Source organism: Coregonus lavaretus (genome assembly GCF_964263955.1).
Source record: "Coregonus lavaretus genome assembly, chromosome: 27".
NCBI lineage: Eukaryota > Metazoa > Chordata > Actinopteri > Salmoniformes > Salmonidae > Coregonus > Coregonus lavaretus.
In genome coordinates, this window is record NC_140014.1 from 20,027,544 (window position 1) to 20,046,244 (window position 18,701).

At 43.9% G+C, this 18,701-nt stretch overlaps 1 protein-coding gene across 2 annotated transcripts; it reads left to right on the top strand.

Annotated features, from left to right (window-relative positions):
* Nucleotides 1–808: 808 nt before the first annotated feature.
* On the top strand, nt 809–15,856 carry arhgap11a (Rho GTPase activating protein 11A; the record flags this gene model as incomplete). 2 transcript variants are annotated; one of them, XM_084143854.1, is made up of 12 exons in its annotated part: nt 1,219–1,350; nt 8,508–8,575; nt 8,708–8,804; nt 8,932–9,182; nt 9,284–9,447; nt 9,548–9,688; nt 9,854–9,928; nt 11,971–12,141; nt 12,244–12,379; nt 12,594–12,702; nt 13,550–13,670; nt 13,825–15,856. In XM_084143854.1, 12 exons carry the CDS (start codon nt 1,219–1,221, stop codon nt 15,369–15,371), a joined length of 3,012 nt encoding a protein of 1,003 aa, XP_083999980.1. In that variant the 3' UTR covers nt 15,372–15,856. The 2 variants fall into 2 exon arrangements, with proteins under 2 accessions (XP_083999981.1, XP_083999980.1); XM_084143855.1 differs by lacking the exons at nt 13,550–13,670; nt 13,825–15,856 and having other exon boundaries at nt 809–1,350; nt 12,594–13,373.
* Nucleotides 15,857–18,701: the final 2,845 nt, after the last annotated feature.

Here is an 18,701-nt window from a genome sequence, read left to right on the forward strand (position 1 = left end):
AGCCTAGCGGTTAAGAGTGTTTGGCCAGTAATCGAAAGGTTGCTGGTTGAAATCCCCAAGCCGACTAGGTGAAAAATCTGCCGATGTGCCCTTGAGCAAGGCACTTAACCCTCATTGCTCCTGTAAATCACTCTTGATAAGAGAGTCTGCTAAAATGTAAATGTAAAAATTATATAGACCTATTAAAATGCCATACACCAACTTGTAGATATATCTATCTATATTTTATTCAAATGTACAAGCGCATAGAAATATTTAATTTAAAACGTGAATATAAAATTTTTACAGTATTGTTGGTATTCATATTTTCCTAGCCATTAGATCATACTAGATATGATTCCACATATTCTGGCCCAGTTTCTAAACTTTACAGTAGCCTGTCTTGAGTCTAGCAATCAAGCTGTTGGCTGTTTTTTTATTGCATAATTTGGAAAATCTACATATTTGACAATTTAGGGATATTTCAATGATAATCCCACCATAGAATTACATATATTTCCACTTACATCAATGCGCAGTCTGAGACTGGTACAGTAGCTGCTCAACAGGCACTTATAAAGGCATCTGCATTTCCTTTGTGTGGGGCTTGATATTTGAACCCATTCTAGCCAATCAGAGCGCACCATGTAGAAGCGCTGCCGTTTGAAAGATAAGAAGAAAAAAATTCAGGGAAGCGTAGTCTGCTAGCAATGTAGCTAGCTAGGGCAATTACGATTAGATAAAAACAAGAGAATAGCCACATGTATTGAAGTAAATACAAGAATATAGATTTTGGCATACTGTACTATAAATGAGCAAGTATAGCTATGAGAATTGTTATTGAGCTAGCTAACTAGCTACACTACAGCAGGCTAGCTAACTGTTAACAGTAGCGAACGTCGGCTAGCCGTCACGAGAATTATAGCGATTCTGCTGGGTCTGGATAGTTGGCACAGCGGTTGTTTTTATTTGATGGTCGACCTAGCTAGTTGCAGGTTAAATGTAGAAGGATTTGGTTTGTTAAATTAACGTTAGATGGATTATTTTGAATGAGAAGAAGAACGTACCCGAAGAGTTGTTTTGATTAAAAGGAAGGGAAGTGCGGACGTGGGATAGTTAGCTAGCTGTTATACTAACGTTAGATTGAAGAAGGATACGCATAGATGATCTGCTAGGTAAATTGGTAGCTGTGTTGAACATTTGAAGAAGGCACAGTGAAAGTCATTGTTAAAGTGAAAGATGAAGATCATTGAAAGAAATGTGATGCGTCTGGCTGTTGTGCAACACCTTCGTGCTGCTTATGGGATAAAGACGAAGAATTGGAACAAAAACAAAGCACACACCAGCTGCAAGTTGACAGTTAACCATTCGGTAAGTCTGTTTTGTTTAGATTGCAAGCTAGATACACACGAGAAACGTGCATAATTTTAGACAGAAGTGTCAAACTTTGGTTGTAAAACTGCCTGGATTAGTCAGCTGGCTAAATTACTTGTTTGTGAACCATCCTGCCTGACTAATTTCCATCGGTCGGTGCACTTTCACCTAGCCCTTGGCTTGATCATGACTCAGTTCCATTACATGACACAAGTCATTGGACGAAGGCGTCTTCTGTAGTTTTTTTTTGTTAAGATCACGGAAGCTCAGTCTGAACATTAACATGCATCGCTTGCGGTACGGTTTTGGAAGAATAAGGACCTTATCTTTCATATCAGCGAGAAATAATAAAAAACAAACACGTTTAAATTGATACACACCTTGTTAGTGTTCCCACACAGCCATATATCCATGTTACATTGCATGTTAATGGAAGACAAGAGGCAACCACCTGTGATAATTAACGTTAGCTACAGTTGAAGTCGAAAGTTTACATACGCTTAGGTTGGAGTCTTTAAAACTCGTTTTTCAACCACTCCACAAATGTCTTGTTAACAAACTATAGTATTTCACTTTCAATTCACTGTATCACAATTCCAGTGGGTCAGAAGTTTACATACACTAAGTTGACTGTGCCTTTTAAACCGCTTGGAAAATTCCAGAACATGATGTCATGGCTTTCGAAGCTTCTGATAGGCTAATTGACATAATTTGAGTCAATTGGAGGTGTACCTGTGGATGTATTTCAAGGCCTACCTTCAAACTCAGTGCCTCTTTGCTTGACATCTTGGGAAAATCAAAAGAAATCAGCCAAGACCTCAGAAAAAATATTGTAGACCTCCACAAGTCTGGTTCATCCTTGGGAGCAATTTCCAAACGCCTGAAGGTACCACGTTCATCTGTACAAACAATAGTACGCAAGTATAAACACCATGGCACCACGCAGCCGTCATACCGCTCAGGAAGGAGACGCGTTCTGTATCCTAGAGATTAACGTAGTTTGGTGCGAAAAGTGCAAATCTATCCCAGAACAACAGCAAAGGATCTTGTGAAGATGCTGGAGGAAACCGGTACAAAGTATCTATATCCACAGTAAAACGAGTCCTATATCGACATAACCTGAAAGGCCGCTCAGCAAGGAAGAAGCCACTGCTCCAAAACCGCCATAAAAAAGCCAGACTACGGTTTGCATCTGCACATGGGGACAAATATTGTACTTTTTGAATAGAATAGAACTGTTTGGCCATAGGAAAAAGGGGGGAGCTTGCAAGCCGAAGAACACCATCCCAACCGTGAAGCACGGGGGTGGCAGCATCATGCTGTGGGGGTGCTTTGCTGCAGGAGGGACTGGTGCACTTCACAAAATAGATGGCATCATGAGGAAGGAAAATTATGTGGATATATTGAAGCAACATCTCAAGACATCAGTCAGGAAGTTAAAGCTTGGTCGCAAATGGGTCTTCCAAATGGACAATGACCCCAAGCATACTTCCAAAGTTGTGGCAAAATGGCTTAAAGACAACAAAGTCAAGGTATTGGAGTGGCCATCACAAAGCCCTGACCTCAATCCTATAGAAAATGTGTGGGCAGAACTGAAAAGGCGTGTTCGAGCAAGGAGGCCTACAAACCTGACTCAGTTACACCAGCTCTGTCAGGAGGAATGGGCCAAAATTCACCCAACTTATTGTGGGAAGCTTGTGGAAGGCTACCCGAAACATTTAAAGTTAAACAATTTAAAGGCAATGCTACCAAATACTAATTGAGTGTATGTAAACTTCTGACCCACTGGGAATGCGATGGAAGAAATAAAATCTGAAATAAATCATTCTCTCTACTATTATTCTGACATTTCACATTCTTAAACTAAAGTGGTGATGCTAACTGACCTAAGACAGGGAATTTTTACTAGGATTAAATGTCAGGAATTGTGAAAAACTGAGTTTAAATGTATTTGGCTAAGGTGTATGTAAACTTCAGACTTCAACTGTATCTAGCATCCTCTGAACACCTGTGTGTAAGCGTACAGTAACTCGGGAAGTGAAGCAGAAGTGTAGTTTTGTTGGATGGAGGCACCCATAGAGGTATGTACAGTATCTCACAAAAGTGAGTACACCCCTCACATTTTTGTAAATATTTGAGTATATCTTTTCATGTGACAACACTGAAGAAATGACACTTTGCTACAATGTAAAGTAGTGAGTGTACAGCTTGTATAACAGTGTACATTTGCTGTCCCCTCAAAATAACTTAACACACAGCCATTCATGTCTAAACCACTGGCAACAAAAGTGAGTACACCCCTAAGTGAAAATGTCCAAATTGGGCCCAATTAGCCATTCCCCCCCCCCCCCCCCCCCCCCCCCCCCGGTGTCATGTGACTTGTTAGTGTTACAAGGTCTCAGGTGTGAATGGGGAGCAGGTGTGTTAAATTTGGTGGCATCGCTCTCACACTCCCTCATACTGGTCACTGGAAGTTCAACATGGCACCTCATGGAAAAGAACTCTCTGAGGATCTGAAAAAAAGAATTGTTGTTCTACATAAAGATGGCCTGGGCTATAAGAAGATTGCCAAGACCCTGAAACTGAGCTGCAGCACGTTGGCCAAGACCATACAGCGGTTTAACAGCACAGGTTCCACTCAGAACAGGCCTCACCATGGTCGACCGAAGAAGTTGAGTGCACGTGCTCAGCGTCATATCCAGAGGTTGTCTTTGGGAAATAGACGTATGAGTGCTGCCAGCATTGCTGCAGAGGTTGGAGGGGTGGGGGGTCAGCCTGTCAGTGCTCAGACCATACGCCGCACACTGCATCAAATTGGTCAGCATGGCTGTCATCCCAGAAGGAAGCCTTTTCTAAAGATGATGCACAAGAAAGCCCGCAAACAGTTTGCTGAAGACAAGCAGACTAAGGACATGGATAACTGGAACCATGTCCTGTGGTCTGATGAGACCAAGAAACGTATTTGGTTCAGATGGTGTCAAGCGTGTGTGGCGGCAACCAGGTGAGGAGTACAAAGACAAGTGTGTCTTGCCTACAGTCAAGCATGGTGGTGGGAGTGTCATGGTCTGGGGCTGCATGAGTGCTGCCGGCACTGGGGAGCTACAGTTCATTGAGGGAACCATGAATGCCAACATGTACTGTGACATACTGAAGCAGAGCATGATCCCCTTCCTTCGGAGACTGGGCCGCAGGGCAGTATTCCAACATGATAACGACCCCAAACACACCTCCAAGACGACCACTGCCTTGCTAAATAAGCTGAGGGTAAAGGTGATGGACTGGCCAAGCATGTCTCCAGACCTAAACCCTATTGAGCATCTGTGGGGCATCCTCAAACGGAAGGTGGAGGAGTGCAAGGTCTCTAACATCCACCAGCTCCGTGATGTCGTCATGGAGGAGTGGAAGAGGACTCCAGTGGCAACCTGTGAAGCTCTGGTGAACCCCATGCCCAAGAGGGTTAAGGCAATGCTGGAAAATGATGGTGGCCACACAAAATATTGACACTTTGGGCCCAATTTGGACATTTTCACTTAGGGGTGTACTCACTTTTGTTGCCAGCGGTTTAGACATTAATGGCTGTGTGTTATGTTATTTTGAGGGGACAGCAAATTTACACTGTTATACAAGCTGTACACTCACTACTTTACATTGTAGCAAAGTGTCATTTCAAATCAAATCAAATTTTATTGGCCACATGCGCCGAATACAACAGGTGCAGACATTACAGTGAAATGCTTACTTACAGCCCTTAACCAACAGTGCATTTATTTTTAATAAAAAAGTAGAATAAAACAGCAAAAAAGTGTTGAGAAAAAAAGAGCAGAAGTAAAATATAATAACAGTAGGGAGGCTATATATACAGGGGGGTACCGGTGCGGGGGCACCGGCTAGTTGAAGTAATATGTACATGTGGGTAGAGCTAACGTGACTATGCATAAATAATTAAGAGTAGCAGCAGCGTAAAAAGATGGGGTGGGGGGGCAGTGCAAATAGTCCGGGTAGCCATGATTAGCTGTTCAGGAGTCTTATGGCTTGGGGGTAGAAGCTGTTGAGAAGTCTTTTGGACCTAGACTTGGCACTCCGGTACCGCTTGCCGTGCGGTAGCAGAGAGAACAGTCTATGACTAGGGGGGCTGTAGTTACTGACAATTTTGAGGGCCTTCCTCTGACACTGCCTGGTATAGAGGTCCTGGATGGCAGGAAGCTTGGCCCCAGTGATGTACTGGGCCGTACACACTACCCTCTGTAGTGCCTTGCGGTCGGAGGCCAAGGAGTTGCCATACCAGGCGGTGATGCATCCAGTAAGGATGCTCTCGATGGTGCAGCTGTATAATTTTTTTGAGGATCTGAGGACCCATGCCAAATCTTTTCAGTCTCCTGAGGGGGAATAGGCTTTGTCGTGCCCTCTTCACGACTGTCTTGGTGTGTTTGGACCATGATAGTTCGTTGGTGATGTGGACACCAAGGAACTTGAAGCTCTCAACCTGTTCCACTACAGCCCCGTCGATGAGAATGGGGGCGTGCTCAGTCCTCTTTTTTTTTTCCTGTAGTCCACAATCATCTCCATTGTCTTGGTCACGTTGAGGGAGAGGTTGTTATCCTGGCACCACATGGCCAGGTCTCTGACCTCCTCCCTATAGGCTGTCTCATCGTTGTCGGTGATCAGGCCTACCACTGTTGTGTCGTCGGAAAACGTAATGATGGTGTTGGAGTCGTGCCTGGCCATGCAGTCATGGGTGAACAGGGAGTACAGGAGGGGACTGAGCACGCACCCCTGAGGGGCCCCCGTGTTGAGGATCAGTGTGGCAGATGTGTTGTTACCTACCCTTACCACCTGGGGGCGGCCCGTCAGGAAGTCCAGGATCCAGTTGCAGAGGGAGGTGTTTGGTCCCAGGATCCTTAGCTTAGTGATGAGCTTTGAGGGCACTATGGTGTTGAATGCTGAGCTGTAGTCAATGAATAGCATTCTCACGTAGGTGTTCCTCTTGTCCAGGTGGGAAATGGCAGTGTGGAGTGCAATAGAGATTGCATCATCTGTGGATCTGTTGGGGCGGTATGCAAATTGGAGTGGGTCTAGGGTTTCTGGGATAATGGTGTTGATGTGAGCCATGACCAGCCTTTCAAAGCACTTCATGGCTACAGACGTCAGTGCTACGGGTCGGTAGTCATTTAGGCAGGTTATCTTAGAGTCCTTGGGCACGGGGACTATGGTGGTCTGTTTGAAACATGTTGGTATTACAGACTCAGTCAGGGACATGTTGAAAATGTCAGTGAAGACACTTGCCAGTTGGTCAGCACATGCTCGGAGTACACGTCCTGGTAATCCGTCTGGCCCTGCAGCCTTGTGAATGTTGACCTGCTTAAAAGTCTTACTCACATCGGCTACGGAGAGCGTGATCACATAGTCATCCGTAACAGCTGGTGCTCTCATGCATGCTTCAGTGTTGCTTGCCTCAAAGCGAGCAAAGAAGTGGTTGAGCTCGTCTGGAAGTCTTGTGACACTGGGCAGCTCGCGGCTGTGCTTCCCTTTGTAGTCTGTAATAGTTTAAGCCCTGCCACATCCGACGAGCGTCAGAGCCGGTCTTCAGTGTTGTCACATGGAAAGATATACTCAAATATCTACAAAAATGTGAGGGGTGTTCTTACTTTTGTCAGATACTGTATCTGTGCAAAACTGCTACAGTATCTTATTTATTTAAAAATTATTCCACGCTGATGAAAGATAAGGGCCATATGTTTCGAAAGCCATATTGCTATCGATGATTATTGACTCTAAAAGTTCAAACACAGCTTCCGGATTGTAGTTCATGTGAGGCAGTAGTGGGCGAAGCTAATGGCTGAGAACTGTACGGAGAAGGCAGAATGCTGCCTAGAATATTCAAGAGCTAACTTTTACCCAGCCCCATTTGTTAAGCCTGTCATTGTAATTGACTTTCATTGTTGGATTAATGTTAGTCTGTCTGCTAGCCCAAGATGTACTCTTAAGGAGCGTAATGTTACTATTAATCCTTAAGGTCCAAGGACCTTATGTTATTTTCAGAGGTAGACTGACTCTGGCAGCCAAATACTCAATATAAACGTGAATCGATTCTCAATTGCGATCGGGTTCTAGAAACATAAAGCCCTTTACTTTCATATCATGGCCGCGTTGGAACACTAACCCTATACATGTATCAATTTAATGGTTTGGGAAATGATTTCTCGCTGATATGGAAGATCCTTATGCTCCCAAAACCGTACCGCAATGCAATGCGTGTTAATGTTCATACCGAGCATCGAGGCTCTTAACAAAAGGACCCCGTACAGAAGATGCCTTCGTCCAATGACTCTTATGTGTAATGTAATGGAACTGCATGTCATGATCAAGGTCTAGTCTGTCAACCAGAAGTGAGTTGGAGGTTCACTCCCCAACAAGTAATGTTTTTAAGGGGTGGGCTAGCCATACTAGCTAGCTATCTATGATGAATGTATGTTGCTAGCTAAGTGAATTGTTCCTTGTTGTAAATGATTCAAATACATGACAATGGAAGACACATTTGGGGCTGTCTGCCCCGTGTTATGACAAATTCCTAAAAAGGCATTCATATTAGCACAGACTGTTTTATTGAGCTTGGTGATGAGATAGTGGTACAAGGAATGCTCGCTTTGGCAGGTAGACCCATTTTGATTTAAGGCAATTGGTTTTGTCCATTTAACTCTTACATTCTCTCAAATGTACTGGCAGGAAATCTACTAAATAAAAGGCACAGGACTGTAGTAGGCTATAGGCTGTTGTTTTTCAAAAGCACATTGAAGCACTTGTTTTCTAGTCTCTCCCTCTAAAATACTTAGAGAAATGTTTGGCACTTGGCAGGCACAACATACAGCTAGCTTATATTTGATCAGGTGATGAGTTTTAAACTACTGCCTTGGGCAGTGGAATGCGTAACGTTCTAAACCAGTTGTCATAGCCTGCTGCTGGAAAAGGACGATTAACATGTAAAGACTTGAGTGCCTTTTCACATATATTTCTGTGGTGTGGTTTGATTGATGGGATATCAAATCAAAGGTTATTAGTGAGCTAGGCCGATATAGGAGGATTAAACCAGCGGCCGTGCAAAGCCTTCTTTATTGAAATCAAACATGAAGTGGAAATAAGGACTTTTGTTTTTCCAGGTGAAAGTGTTTGGTGTACCGCTGGAGAGCCTTCCGCAGTACAATGTGGAGAATGGGAGTGTACCATGGTAAGATAAACACCTGTCTTAGATGGTCTAGCTATCTAACTCAATATTTTGTTGTCCTCTATTTGCGCGTATTCTGCCTATTATTTGTCCTTTTCAAGGTCTAATGTTTCTCCCATCCCCTTGCTCTCCCAGCTTTCTCATGGATGCGTGCACAAGTCTGCTAGAGCATGTGGATACAGAGGGCTTGTTCAGAAAGTCTGGTTCCATTGTCCGCCTGAAAGCACTCCGGGTGAGTGATGGCTGGAGGTTGACCCTGCTGGAGTTTTTTTATTTTATTTTTTATTTCACAGTTGACCTTTGACCTGGCTGCTGGAATAGTTTAACACAAGGCATCATTGTTTGTTTTGTCTCTGTAGGCGAAGTTGGATAAGGAGTGCCTGTCCGCTGCCCTGCCGTGTGATGTTGCTGGCCTGGTCAAGCAGTTCTTCAGGGAGCTACCAGATCCTGTCCTGCCCACAGAGCTGCATGATGCCTTCCTCAAGGCCCAGCAGCTGCCCACAGAGGAAGAGAGGACCTCTGCCACCCTGCTGCTGTCCTGTGTACTGCCTGACAGAAACATGAGCATCCTACATTATTTCTTTGGCTTCCTCCACAAAGTCTCTCAGAGGTACGATTTCACAAGTTTATGTCTCGTAATTAAATAGTATATCTGTACCAGTTCGGACTTGGTCAATCATTCTTTCTCACCCTGGTTTTGCTTTGTCTCAGGAGTGCTGTGAATAAGATGGACAGCAGTAACCTGTCTGTGATACTGGCTCCCAACCTTCTGCACGCTGGAGACGGGGCAGACAAGATGAACGCCAGCACAGAGAAACGCCTCAAGCAACAGGCAGCCGTGGTCCACTGCCTTATAGAACACGCTCTGGATTTCGGTAACAGTTCAAGCTTTGTTATTGTAGTTTCATCAATCAACTGGGGATTAAAAGTTAATGTCCATAGCTCACAGTTTCGAAATGTGTCTCTGTGTGTTAGGTGTGGTACCTCAGTACATCATGGAGAAGATTCCAGCCATGCTGGGCTGCGAGGCTGGTGTTCTCTCCCCTACTCTAGATGGACTAGACGAGTTAGACACAAACTCTGGGGCCAAGAGGAGACACAGGCGCAGTTTAGGAGGTAAGATACCATGGAAAAACTGGGCAGGATATTGCCTGGTGTAGAATTAATTTATTCTGTATAGCATTTGGTCATTGAAAATATCCGATGTTGTAGGCTTATCGCTTTCTCAGTAAAGCTCCACTGAATTTCAAAATCTGGAATATTTTTTGTCTCGCATTTCAGATATGGTCAATGGAGCTCGGAATAAGTTAAAAACAAATAGAACACCCACAAATACTCCCCAGTCAGACGGATATGGTAGGTATCTATTCAGGTTAGGTCACGCCTCCTGCTGTCAAATGAGAGCGTCAATGCCTCATAGCTCTGACACATATTCATCTCATCCAACTTATAACAAGGAATCAGCTACTTGACTTTCACAGAAATGCGCTTAAACTCTTAATAAACTCTTAATTTAAATTTGATCTCAGATTGTTTTCATTTGCTCATACAGTGGGGGGGGAAAGTATTTAGTCAGCCACCAATTGTGCAAGTTCTCCCACTTAAAAATATGAGAGAGGCCTGTAATTTTCATCATAGGTACACGTCAACTATGACAGACAAAATGAGAAAACATTTTCCAGAAAATCACATTGTAGGATTTTTAATTAATTAATTTGCTAATTATGTTGGAAAATAAGTATTTGGTCAATAACAAAAGTTTCTCAATACTTTGTTATATACCCTTTGTCGGCAATGACACAGGTCAAACGTTTTCTGTAAGTCTTCACAAGGTTTTCACACACTGTTGCTGGTATTTTGGCCCATTCCTCCATGCAGATCTCCTCTAGAGCAGTGATGTTTTGGGGCTGTCGCTGGGCAACACGGACTTTCAACTCCCTCCAAAGATTTTCTATGGGGTTAGATCTGGAGACTGGCTAGGCCTCTCCAGGACCTTGAAATGCTTCTTACGAAGCCACTCCTTCGTTGCCCGGGCGGTGTGTTTGGGATTATTGTCATGCTGAAAGACCCAGCCACGTTTCATCTTCAATGCCCTTGCTGGTGGAAGGAGGTTTTCACTCAAAATCTCACGATACATGGCCCCATTCATTCTTTCCTTTACACCGGATCAGTCGTCCTGGTCCCTTTGCAGAAAAACAGCCCCAAAGCATGATGTTTCCACCCCCATGCTTCACAGTAGGTATGGTGTTCTTTGGATGCAACTCAGCATTCTTTGTCCTCCAAACACGACGAGTTGAGTTTTTACCAAAAAGTTATATTTTGGTTTCATCTGACCATATGACATTCTCCCAATCCTCTTCTGGATCATCCAAATGCACTCTAGCAAACTTCAGACAGGCCTGGACATGTACTGGCTTAAGCAGGGGAACACGTCTGGCACTGCAGGATTTGAGTCCCTGGCGGCGTAGTGTGTTACTGATGGTAGGCTTTGTTACTTTGGTCCCAGCTCTCTGCAGGTCATTCACTAGGTCCCCCTGTGTGGTTCTGGGATTTTTGCTCACCGTTCTTGTGATCATTTTGACCCCACGGGGTGAGATCTTGCGTGGAGCCCCAGATCGAGGGAGATTATCAGTGGTCTTGTATGTCTTCCATTTCCTAATAATTGCTCCCACAGTTGATTTCTTCAAACCAAGCTGCTTACCTATTGCAGATTCAGTCTTCCCAGCCTGGTGCAGGTCTACAATTTTGTTTCTGGTGTCCTTTGACAGCTCTTTGGTCTTGGCCATAGTGGAGTTTGGAGTGTGACTGTTTGAGGTTGTGGACAGGTGTATTTTATACTGATAACAAGTTCAAACAGGTGCCATTAATACAGGTAACGAGTGGAGGACAGAGGAGCCTCTTAAAGAAGAAGTTACAGGTCTGTGAGAGCCAGAAATCGTGGTTGTTTGTAGGTGACCAAATGCTTATTTTCCACCATAATTTGCAAATAAATCCATTAAAAATCCTACAATGTGATTTTCTGGAGAAAAAAATTCTCAATTTGTCTGTCATAGTTGACGTGTACCTATGATGAAAATTACAGGCCTCTCTCATCTTTTTAAGTGGGAGAACTTGCCCAATTGGTGGCTGACTAAATACTTTTTTCCCCCACTGTATGTAGTGAATGACTAGCGACGCTGTCTTGTTAGCATTTTATTTCTATTATTACGTTAAATGATTTGATGCCTGCCCAAATTGTCTTGCCTACTCTTTGCCTGGGTGCTTGTCATTGGCTTTAATATTCTCCATCAATGCAAATCCAGAATCCTCACAAATTATTTCAGCTGACTCAGTTCTGAATAGGTTTTAGTGGGAGACTTGGGGAACCTAAACCTAAATTCACTCATGATTTTTCCCAGTTTTTTCTTCTTCAACTCCTGTGATAATTACTCCCAACTCCAAGAGAAAACTTCCTTTGGAATCTGGTCAAAGTTATGGCTCCAGCAAGAAACGGAGATCCATCAAAAAGAACCTTGGTTTAGAGTTACTACCGAATGCTCTGTTCGGTGGAAGTTTTACTCCTGGACCAGGTAACAAGGCCCTATATAATCAAAACGGGTGACAACATTTTTTTATACAGACAAAAAAAGAGTTGTGTGCTGAGTGTGTTCCTCTTTGTTCCTGTTGTTCAGGTTACCTGGACCCCAGTGCCTCAGATTCCCTGAACTCCCAGAATGCGTTGTCCTCAGTTGGGAGGTCCAGCAGGCAGTCTGCCAGCTCTGCAAGGAGAAAGAGCAAACGACTAAGTCACCGGCATGTTGTCAACAGGTACATACACTACCGGTCAAAAGTTTTAGAACACCTACTCATTCAAGGGTTTTTCTTTATTTTTTATTATTTTCTACATTGTTGAATACATCACTTTTCTCTCTGTTGCATCGGAGGAGAGGCCTTCTTGAATATTTGTATGTAATTATGTATAATATGTCTAACTTGACAATGGTTGAAACGGTATGCTCACATGTTCTTGTCTGTTTTTCAGAGTGGAGTCGGGGAAGGCTGGTTGCTTCTCTCCCAAGGTCACCAAGAAAGAAAACGTTTGCAAGTCCCTGCGCCTTCGCTTCAGCCTGGGCAAGAGCAGCAGAGACCCTGTAAGTTCAGATACCCATGTATGACATGCTGATTATCTGCTCCTCAAATTGGAGGGAAAGACTGCTCTCAATCCCAGCCTTGATGACCCCCCTTAGCCTATTGACTTGAATTGTATTAATCAAAGATTAATAATTTACAGTTATGCATTAGGGTGCAATTGTAAGGTACAATTTAGCACAGAAGCACTTTCTTATTTCTAATATTTTTATGTTGTATTTTTGGCTTTAATCTTTGGATTAACTACTTACATTTTGTCTGTCGATTTTATGGCAATTTGGGCATGTTCATGTTTACTTTCAATAATGCTTGCTGGGTTAATAAATTGAACGAAGCTCATTTAAGAGATTATGAATTTTTAATTTTTCCTTTAAATCAAACATTCTTGTTTTCAAGATGAGAATTCCGTTATTTCTGCATGACTGTTCTGTAACATTTGAAGGAATGTTTATACTAATAAACTAGTGAACCAAGATCTTTATATCCTCAATTCTAGGATATTAAATATTATTTTAGATTTGTGAAATCTAACATTTAAGACTTAAAACATTTTAATATATTAACCAAATATTATGTTAACATAAACTAAACTGTAACCTGGTTTGGGTACGACAGTAATTTTATAATGCGTCATACTGATGTATATTTGCAATTTAATAAAACAACATTGACCAACACATTTCTTCTGAGTAACTTTTTGCCATACTCCAAAGACCCTTAAATTACAATCCATCAGATTGTCATATAACTAAACAAGGTTCTAGTGCACGGCTACATTTATATGCTTTACTAAAAAGTAGACGCTTCCATCCCAACAATGTCATTTCTCATTCCATGCTGGTGATTCAGAAAGAGGGTTCAGAGTCCATTGGTTGGCGACTTGCCACTCAAGAGAGCACCACCGGTTTTCGTTTCACCAAAGAAGCCGAATTTAGCCTGGCTGTATTGCGAAACAAGAGCTCGTCGAATGGTGAGTACCTTTTTTAAAACCTAACTTTTCTAAATGTACTTTCATAATTAATGTGCTAAGAGCTAAACTAATGCATGAAATGGATCAGTGTTTGTTATGTGTTGTCCCTTGGTGGAAGCGATGTCTGCTACTGCCCCCCCATTGTGCTCCACAGGCTCCGAGTTCTACAGTAAGTCAGAGGACAACTTGCTGACCCCCCAGTGTGATGACGGCAGTGCCCTCCGGACATCCTGTAGCGAGGAGACCCCTGATGAGGGTCTTGTCTTGAGCGGGGGCTCCTTCACCGACACCCCCATGAACATGTGTCTGAAGAACAACTACTACTCTGAGCCTGCCATCGTGGTGGCTAAACCCCCCATGGTGGCCAGCTTCCCCAAGAAGCTGTGCTGTGCCTCCAGAGCTGAGAGCCTGGAGAGTGAGGGTTTGTTCAGCGAGTCCCAGACCTTGACCAGGCCCACCTTGCTCAAGATCAAAGGAGCCTTCACTGAGTCAGGCAGCGATCTGGAGGCAGTCTCGAGAGACCACAGCGCCCCCTCAGGAGAGGTCAAGCCATCACAGCCTGAGAACACTCAAACAGATTCAACTCCTTCTGAATCTTCAACACTCAAGGGTGCGTCACCAAACAAAGAGAGTTTTAGCATGCCAACACCTCAGAGGCGTCTGGCTGATGATCAGAACATCACATTTGGTCAGATCGCGTTTGTTCCTCTTTCTCCCTTGTCTATAGACAGCGCCCTGTTTGAAGTGGGAGGGTGTGGCAGTCTGTCAGAGAAGGCCTGTGACCGGTCGCTGTGTGCTGGTGACAGCGGTGACAGATCTGTGGAGGCAGAGACTGTGGCTGAGCAGGTGTACTGTAGTAGGCTGATCGATTCCCTGGACATCCAGAGCCCTACTCACTTCACACGCAGCATCGCTGCTGGGGTCCAGTCCACTCCATACAGAGCTTCCGGGCTGGAGTACTTTCAGGAGCTCAACACCCCTCTTCCCCCCATGGGTACAGTATCTGTAATGGTACATGATGATGAGTCTGTGGCATCCCCAGAGCCCAGTACCCACCCCCAGAGGCAGGAGAATCAGCAGGTGGAGCAGCCCTCCCCAGGCACCCTGGAGGCCCGCAGGGTAAGGGTGGCAGACCATATCCAGCGCTTCAACAAGCTCATCCTATATTCACCCAAATCACAGGCCAAAGCAGTCAGGTCCCCCCTCAAGTTCCAGCGTACCCCTGTGCGCCAGTCTGTCCGCAGGATCAACTCTCTGCTGGTGGACAGGAGGCCTGCACTGGCTGGGAACGCCTCCAGACGGGGCCAGGACACCCCCACCCCTGTAGGGAAGGCTGTCAGCCTGGAGAGTGGCCTGTCTGCTGGGGCTCAGCCCCAGCCTCACCAGTGCCAGGCAGACAACCATGGAGGCCCCACAAATGACAAGGGCCGCTCCACAAAAACCTGCCCTCCTCCGGTCCCACCCAAGAAGCCAGCCAGCGTAATCCGCAAACCCAGGAGTTGCGCTCTGGGTGACGTGACCAACAAGGTACAACCTAAGGCCAAAGGTGACACACCCGTTAAGAACAGTCTAGGAGTTGAAGGTCAGAAGTCTGTGGTGCAGCAGGTGGCTGAGAAGGATGTGTGTTGCTACAGAGGCTCCCCCAGGAACCCCCTCAACGATGGTAGACTGCTGTCAGCCACCAAGCCCATAGACCTCTAGTCAAGTAGAACGTCCCGTTTACCATGCAGGTCTCCCTATCTGGACATAGGCTGTCACTGTATTACTTCAAAACATTCCCTTCTATGTTTTCAGGGGTTTAAATTATTTTAATTTCTAGATGCTGTTCTCCGTGAGTTGTTTGGGGCGACTGATCTGATGTATGTCAACTTTTTTTTACTCTATTGTTGGTAAAAGTTTTGCAAATGCATATCAGTGTAAAGGAATGAGTGTGTTTGTAGTCTGTTAGACTAGTGTGAAAGCCAAATGCTGAACGGTTGGTTGTATGGCAGGAAGTTTCGAGATTTTATACTTGCTTTTATTTATCTTTTCATTGAGTTCGTCATTTGGTAAAGATCTACGAAGGAAACTATTTCCCCCCCCAAAAAAAACATTTAAATGTATTTTCTTTAAAAAAAACTGCTTTGGATTAAACATGTGAACCGATCAAGGCACCTTTTTAGGGGAATGTATTAATAAAACCTTTCAAGCAGTATTGATTTAATTCACCTCTGCATTTGCAGTCCTACAATTTCCAATCTCTTCAGAAGTAGTGCATTACCATGAATTTTTGATAAATAGAAAATAAATCAAAACATTCAGAACACTTTGTTTTTTTCTTGGGAACAATTCATAATACTGTATGCATTTGTCTGCACAAATGCTGAAATAGTACATGTTATTATAATATAAGGAAACAACACCTCGACATCACTACTGGTACTTACAGCTTCATTCCACAAGGGGGTGTACTAAAATCACTTGTTGGGGAAGCTGCAATGTAGCAGAAGTACTGTATGTAATTTGACACTACTCAGTGGCGAACCTTGACTATAGGGCCTAGGACTTCAGAGGGACAAAAAATCTGTTATGTATCAAATCAATTAAATAACATTACTTAATACTCCCAACATATCTTCTGTATTCGGACCGTTCTAGTGAAGGAGGAGCAATGCTTTTTGATGACATTATGAATTAATCAAACAGGCCTGGCCGTGCTTCGGGCTGCTGCACACACAGAGACAGAACCGGCATGGACACAATGCAACCAGCAAAACAAAAAACACTGTTTACACAACCTATGGTAGCCTAACACAACTATCACACCATCACCAATAGGCGACAACAACAGTGTCAGATCAAAGGTGACTCGTGGTGCTGAAAGGACATTGACCTTAATACCTGTGCACTCCATGGCACGGAAGGAGAGACCATTTTCGGCAACAACAAAATAAGACTGCTGATAGGGTGACAGCATCACACACAGTATCAAATAATGTTAAAGAATATGCAGCCAATTTACTCCCCATGAAATCATAACAAAAAAGCACAATCATTTAATTTCCAAAATGAAATTAACAAACCAGCTATCACTTCCCATTGCAAATATATTTTTATAATGTTATTCCCAATAACTGGTGATCTAAAGTTTAAATGCAACAATGTTTCACAGTCATTATTTTCAAATAGATAGCTAACAGCAAGTGAGCTGCAACAAAAAACATTGCCACTCACCATGTGATGATTTGTAAAGTAAGTTTGAAAGTTAATCTTGAAAAGGGTGATGCTAACAAATTAGCAACATCCACCTTGAAGTTGATAACAGCCACTGCAGCTGCTGTCGCCATTGTCACACTACTACAACACAAGCTAGCTAACACTGACCACATTTACATGCACACCAATATCCCGTTATTATTCATGATACTCAATTATTCTGTTTTTGAGTTGATGCATATAAACACCATATCCCATTTACAGTAACCCGAAAAGGCTTGTATCCCGGTTATGAGAAACCCGGATAAGACGCCTGGGATATGCTGATCTTAGAAGGGATACTGTGGCATGTAAACATCTTATCCCGTTTACTGTTTTTGTCTGCACAGACTCAATTTCAAATATAATGGGTGTTGTGTGATGTTTTCATCTGATTGTCAAACAAATCACTTCAAAAAGTAGGCTACCTGTGCAATTAGATCCACCATAATGCCATAACAATTAATTTAGCTGATACTCTGTACTGGACCATATAGCCTACTGGCTACTTTCACCCTTAATTTAGACAAGTTTCTGCCAGGCCCAGCCAATCAATTAATCAGTGTCCATATTTGAGTTACTATACCATTTAACCCAAATGAACTTAAATGAGGAATATTCTGTTTATTCATGGTTACAGGGATACTCGTGAAAGGGATATCAAAGGTGCATGTAAACAGCTTATCCCAAATAAGACCTTTAAAGCCAATTCATGCATGATCCGAAAATGTGGTCGGTGGCTCCATATGGAGGGTGTGATGCAATTGCGGAGGCTTGCAGAGGCCAAATTGAGCTCCGTACCGCATCGGTGTGCCTCCCAAATTTTGTAACAATGCAGAGGGCTCCATATATAGTAGCTTCATATAGCTCTGCATTGACATGATTGGTTGACGGTAGGTGGGGGCGGGAGGTCCTGTGTAAACACAAACTCACTTGCTTGACAACTTCCTTCACAACAGCTCTGTGCTACACCGGCTCCGACGCTCATCGGATGTGGCAGGGCTTGCAAACTATTACAGACTACAAAGGGAAGCACAGCCGCGAACTGCCCAATGACATGAGCCTACCAGACAAGCTAAATTACTTCTATGCTCGCTTCGAGGCAAGTAATACTGAAACATGCATGAGAGCATCAGCTGTTCCGGACGACTGTGATCACGCTCTCTGTAGACGATGTGAGTAAGACCTTTAAACAGATCATCATTCACAAGGCCGCAGGGCCAGACGGATTACCAGGACATCTCCGAGCATGCGCTGACCAACTGGCAAGTGTCTTCACTGACATTTTCAACCTCTCCCTGTCTGAGTCTACAATACCAACATGTTTCAAGCAGACCACCATAGTCCCTGTGCCCAAGAACACTAAGGTAACCTGCCTAAATGACTACTGACCCATAGCACTCACGTCTGTAGCTATGAAGTGTTTTGAAAGGCTGGTCATGAATCACATCAACACCATTATCCCAGAAACCCTAGACCCACTCCAATTTGCATACCTTCCCAACAGATCCACAGATGATGCAATCTTTATTGCGCTCCACACTGCCCTTTCACATCTGGACAATGTGGGAATGCTATTCATTGACTACAGCTCAGCGTTCAACACCATAGTGTCCACAAAGCTCATCACTAAGCTAAGGACCCTGGGACTGAACACCTCCCTCTGCAGCTGGATCCTGGACTTCCTGACGGGCCGCACCCAGGTGGTAAGAGTAGGTAACAACACATCTGCCACGCTGATCCTCAACTCAGGGGTGTGTGTTTAGTCCCCTCCTGTACTCCCTGTTCACTCATGAC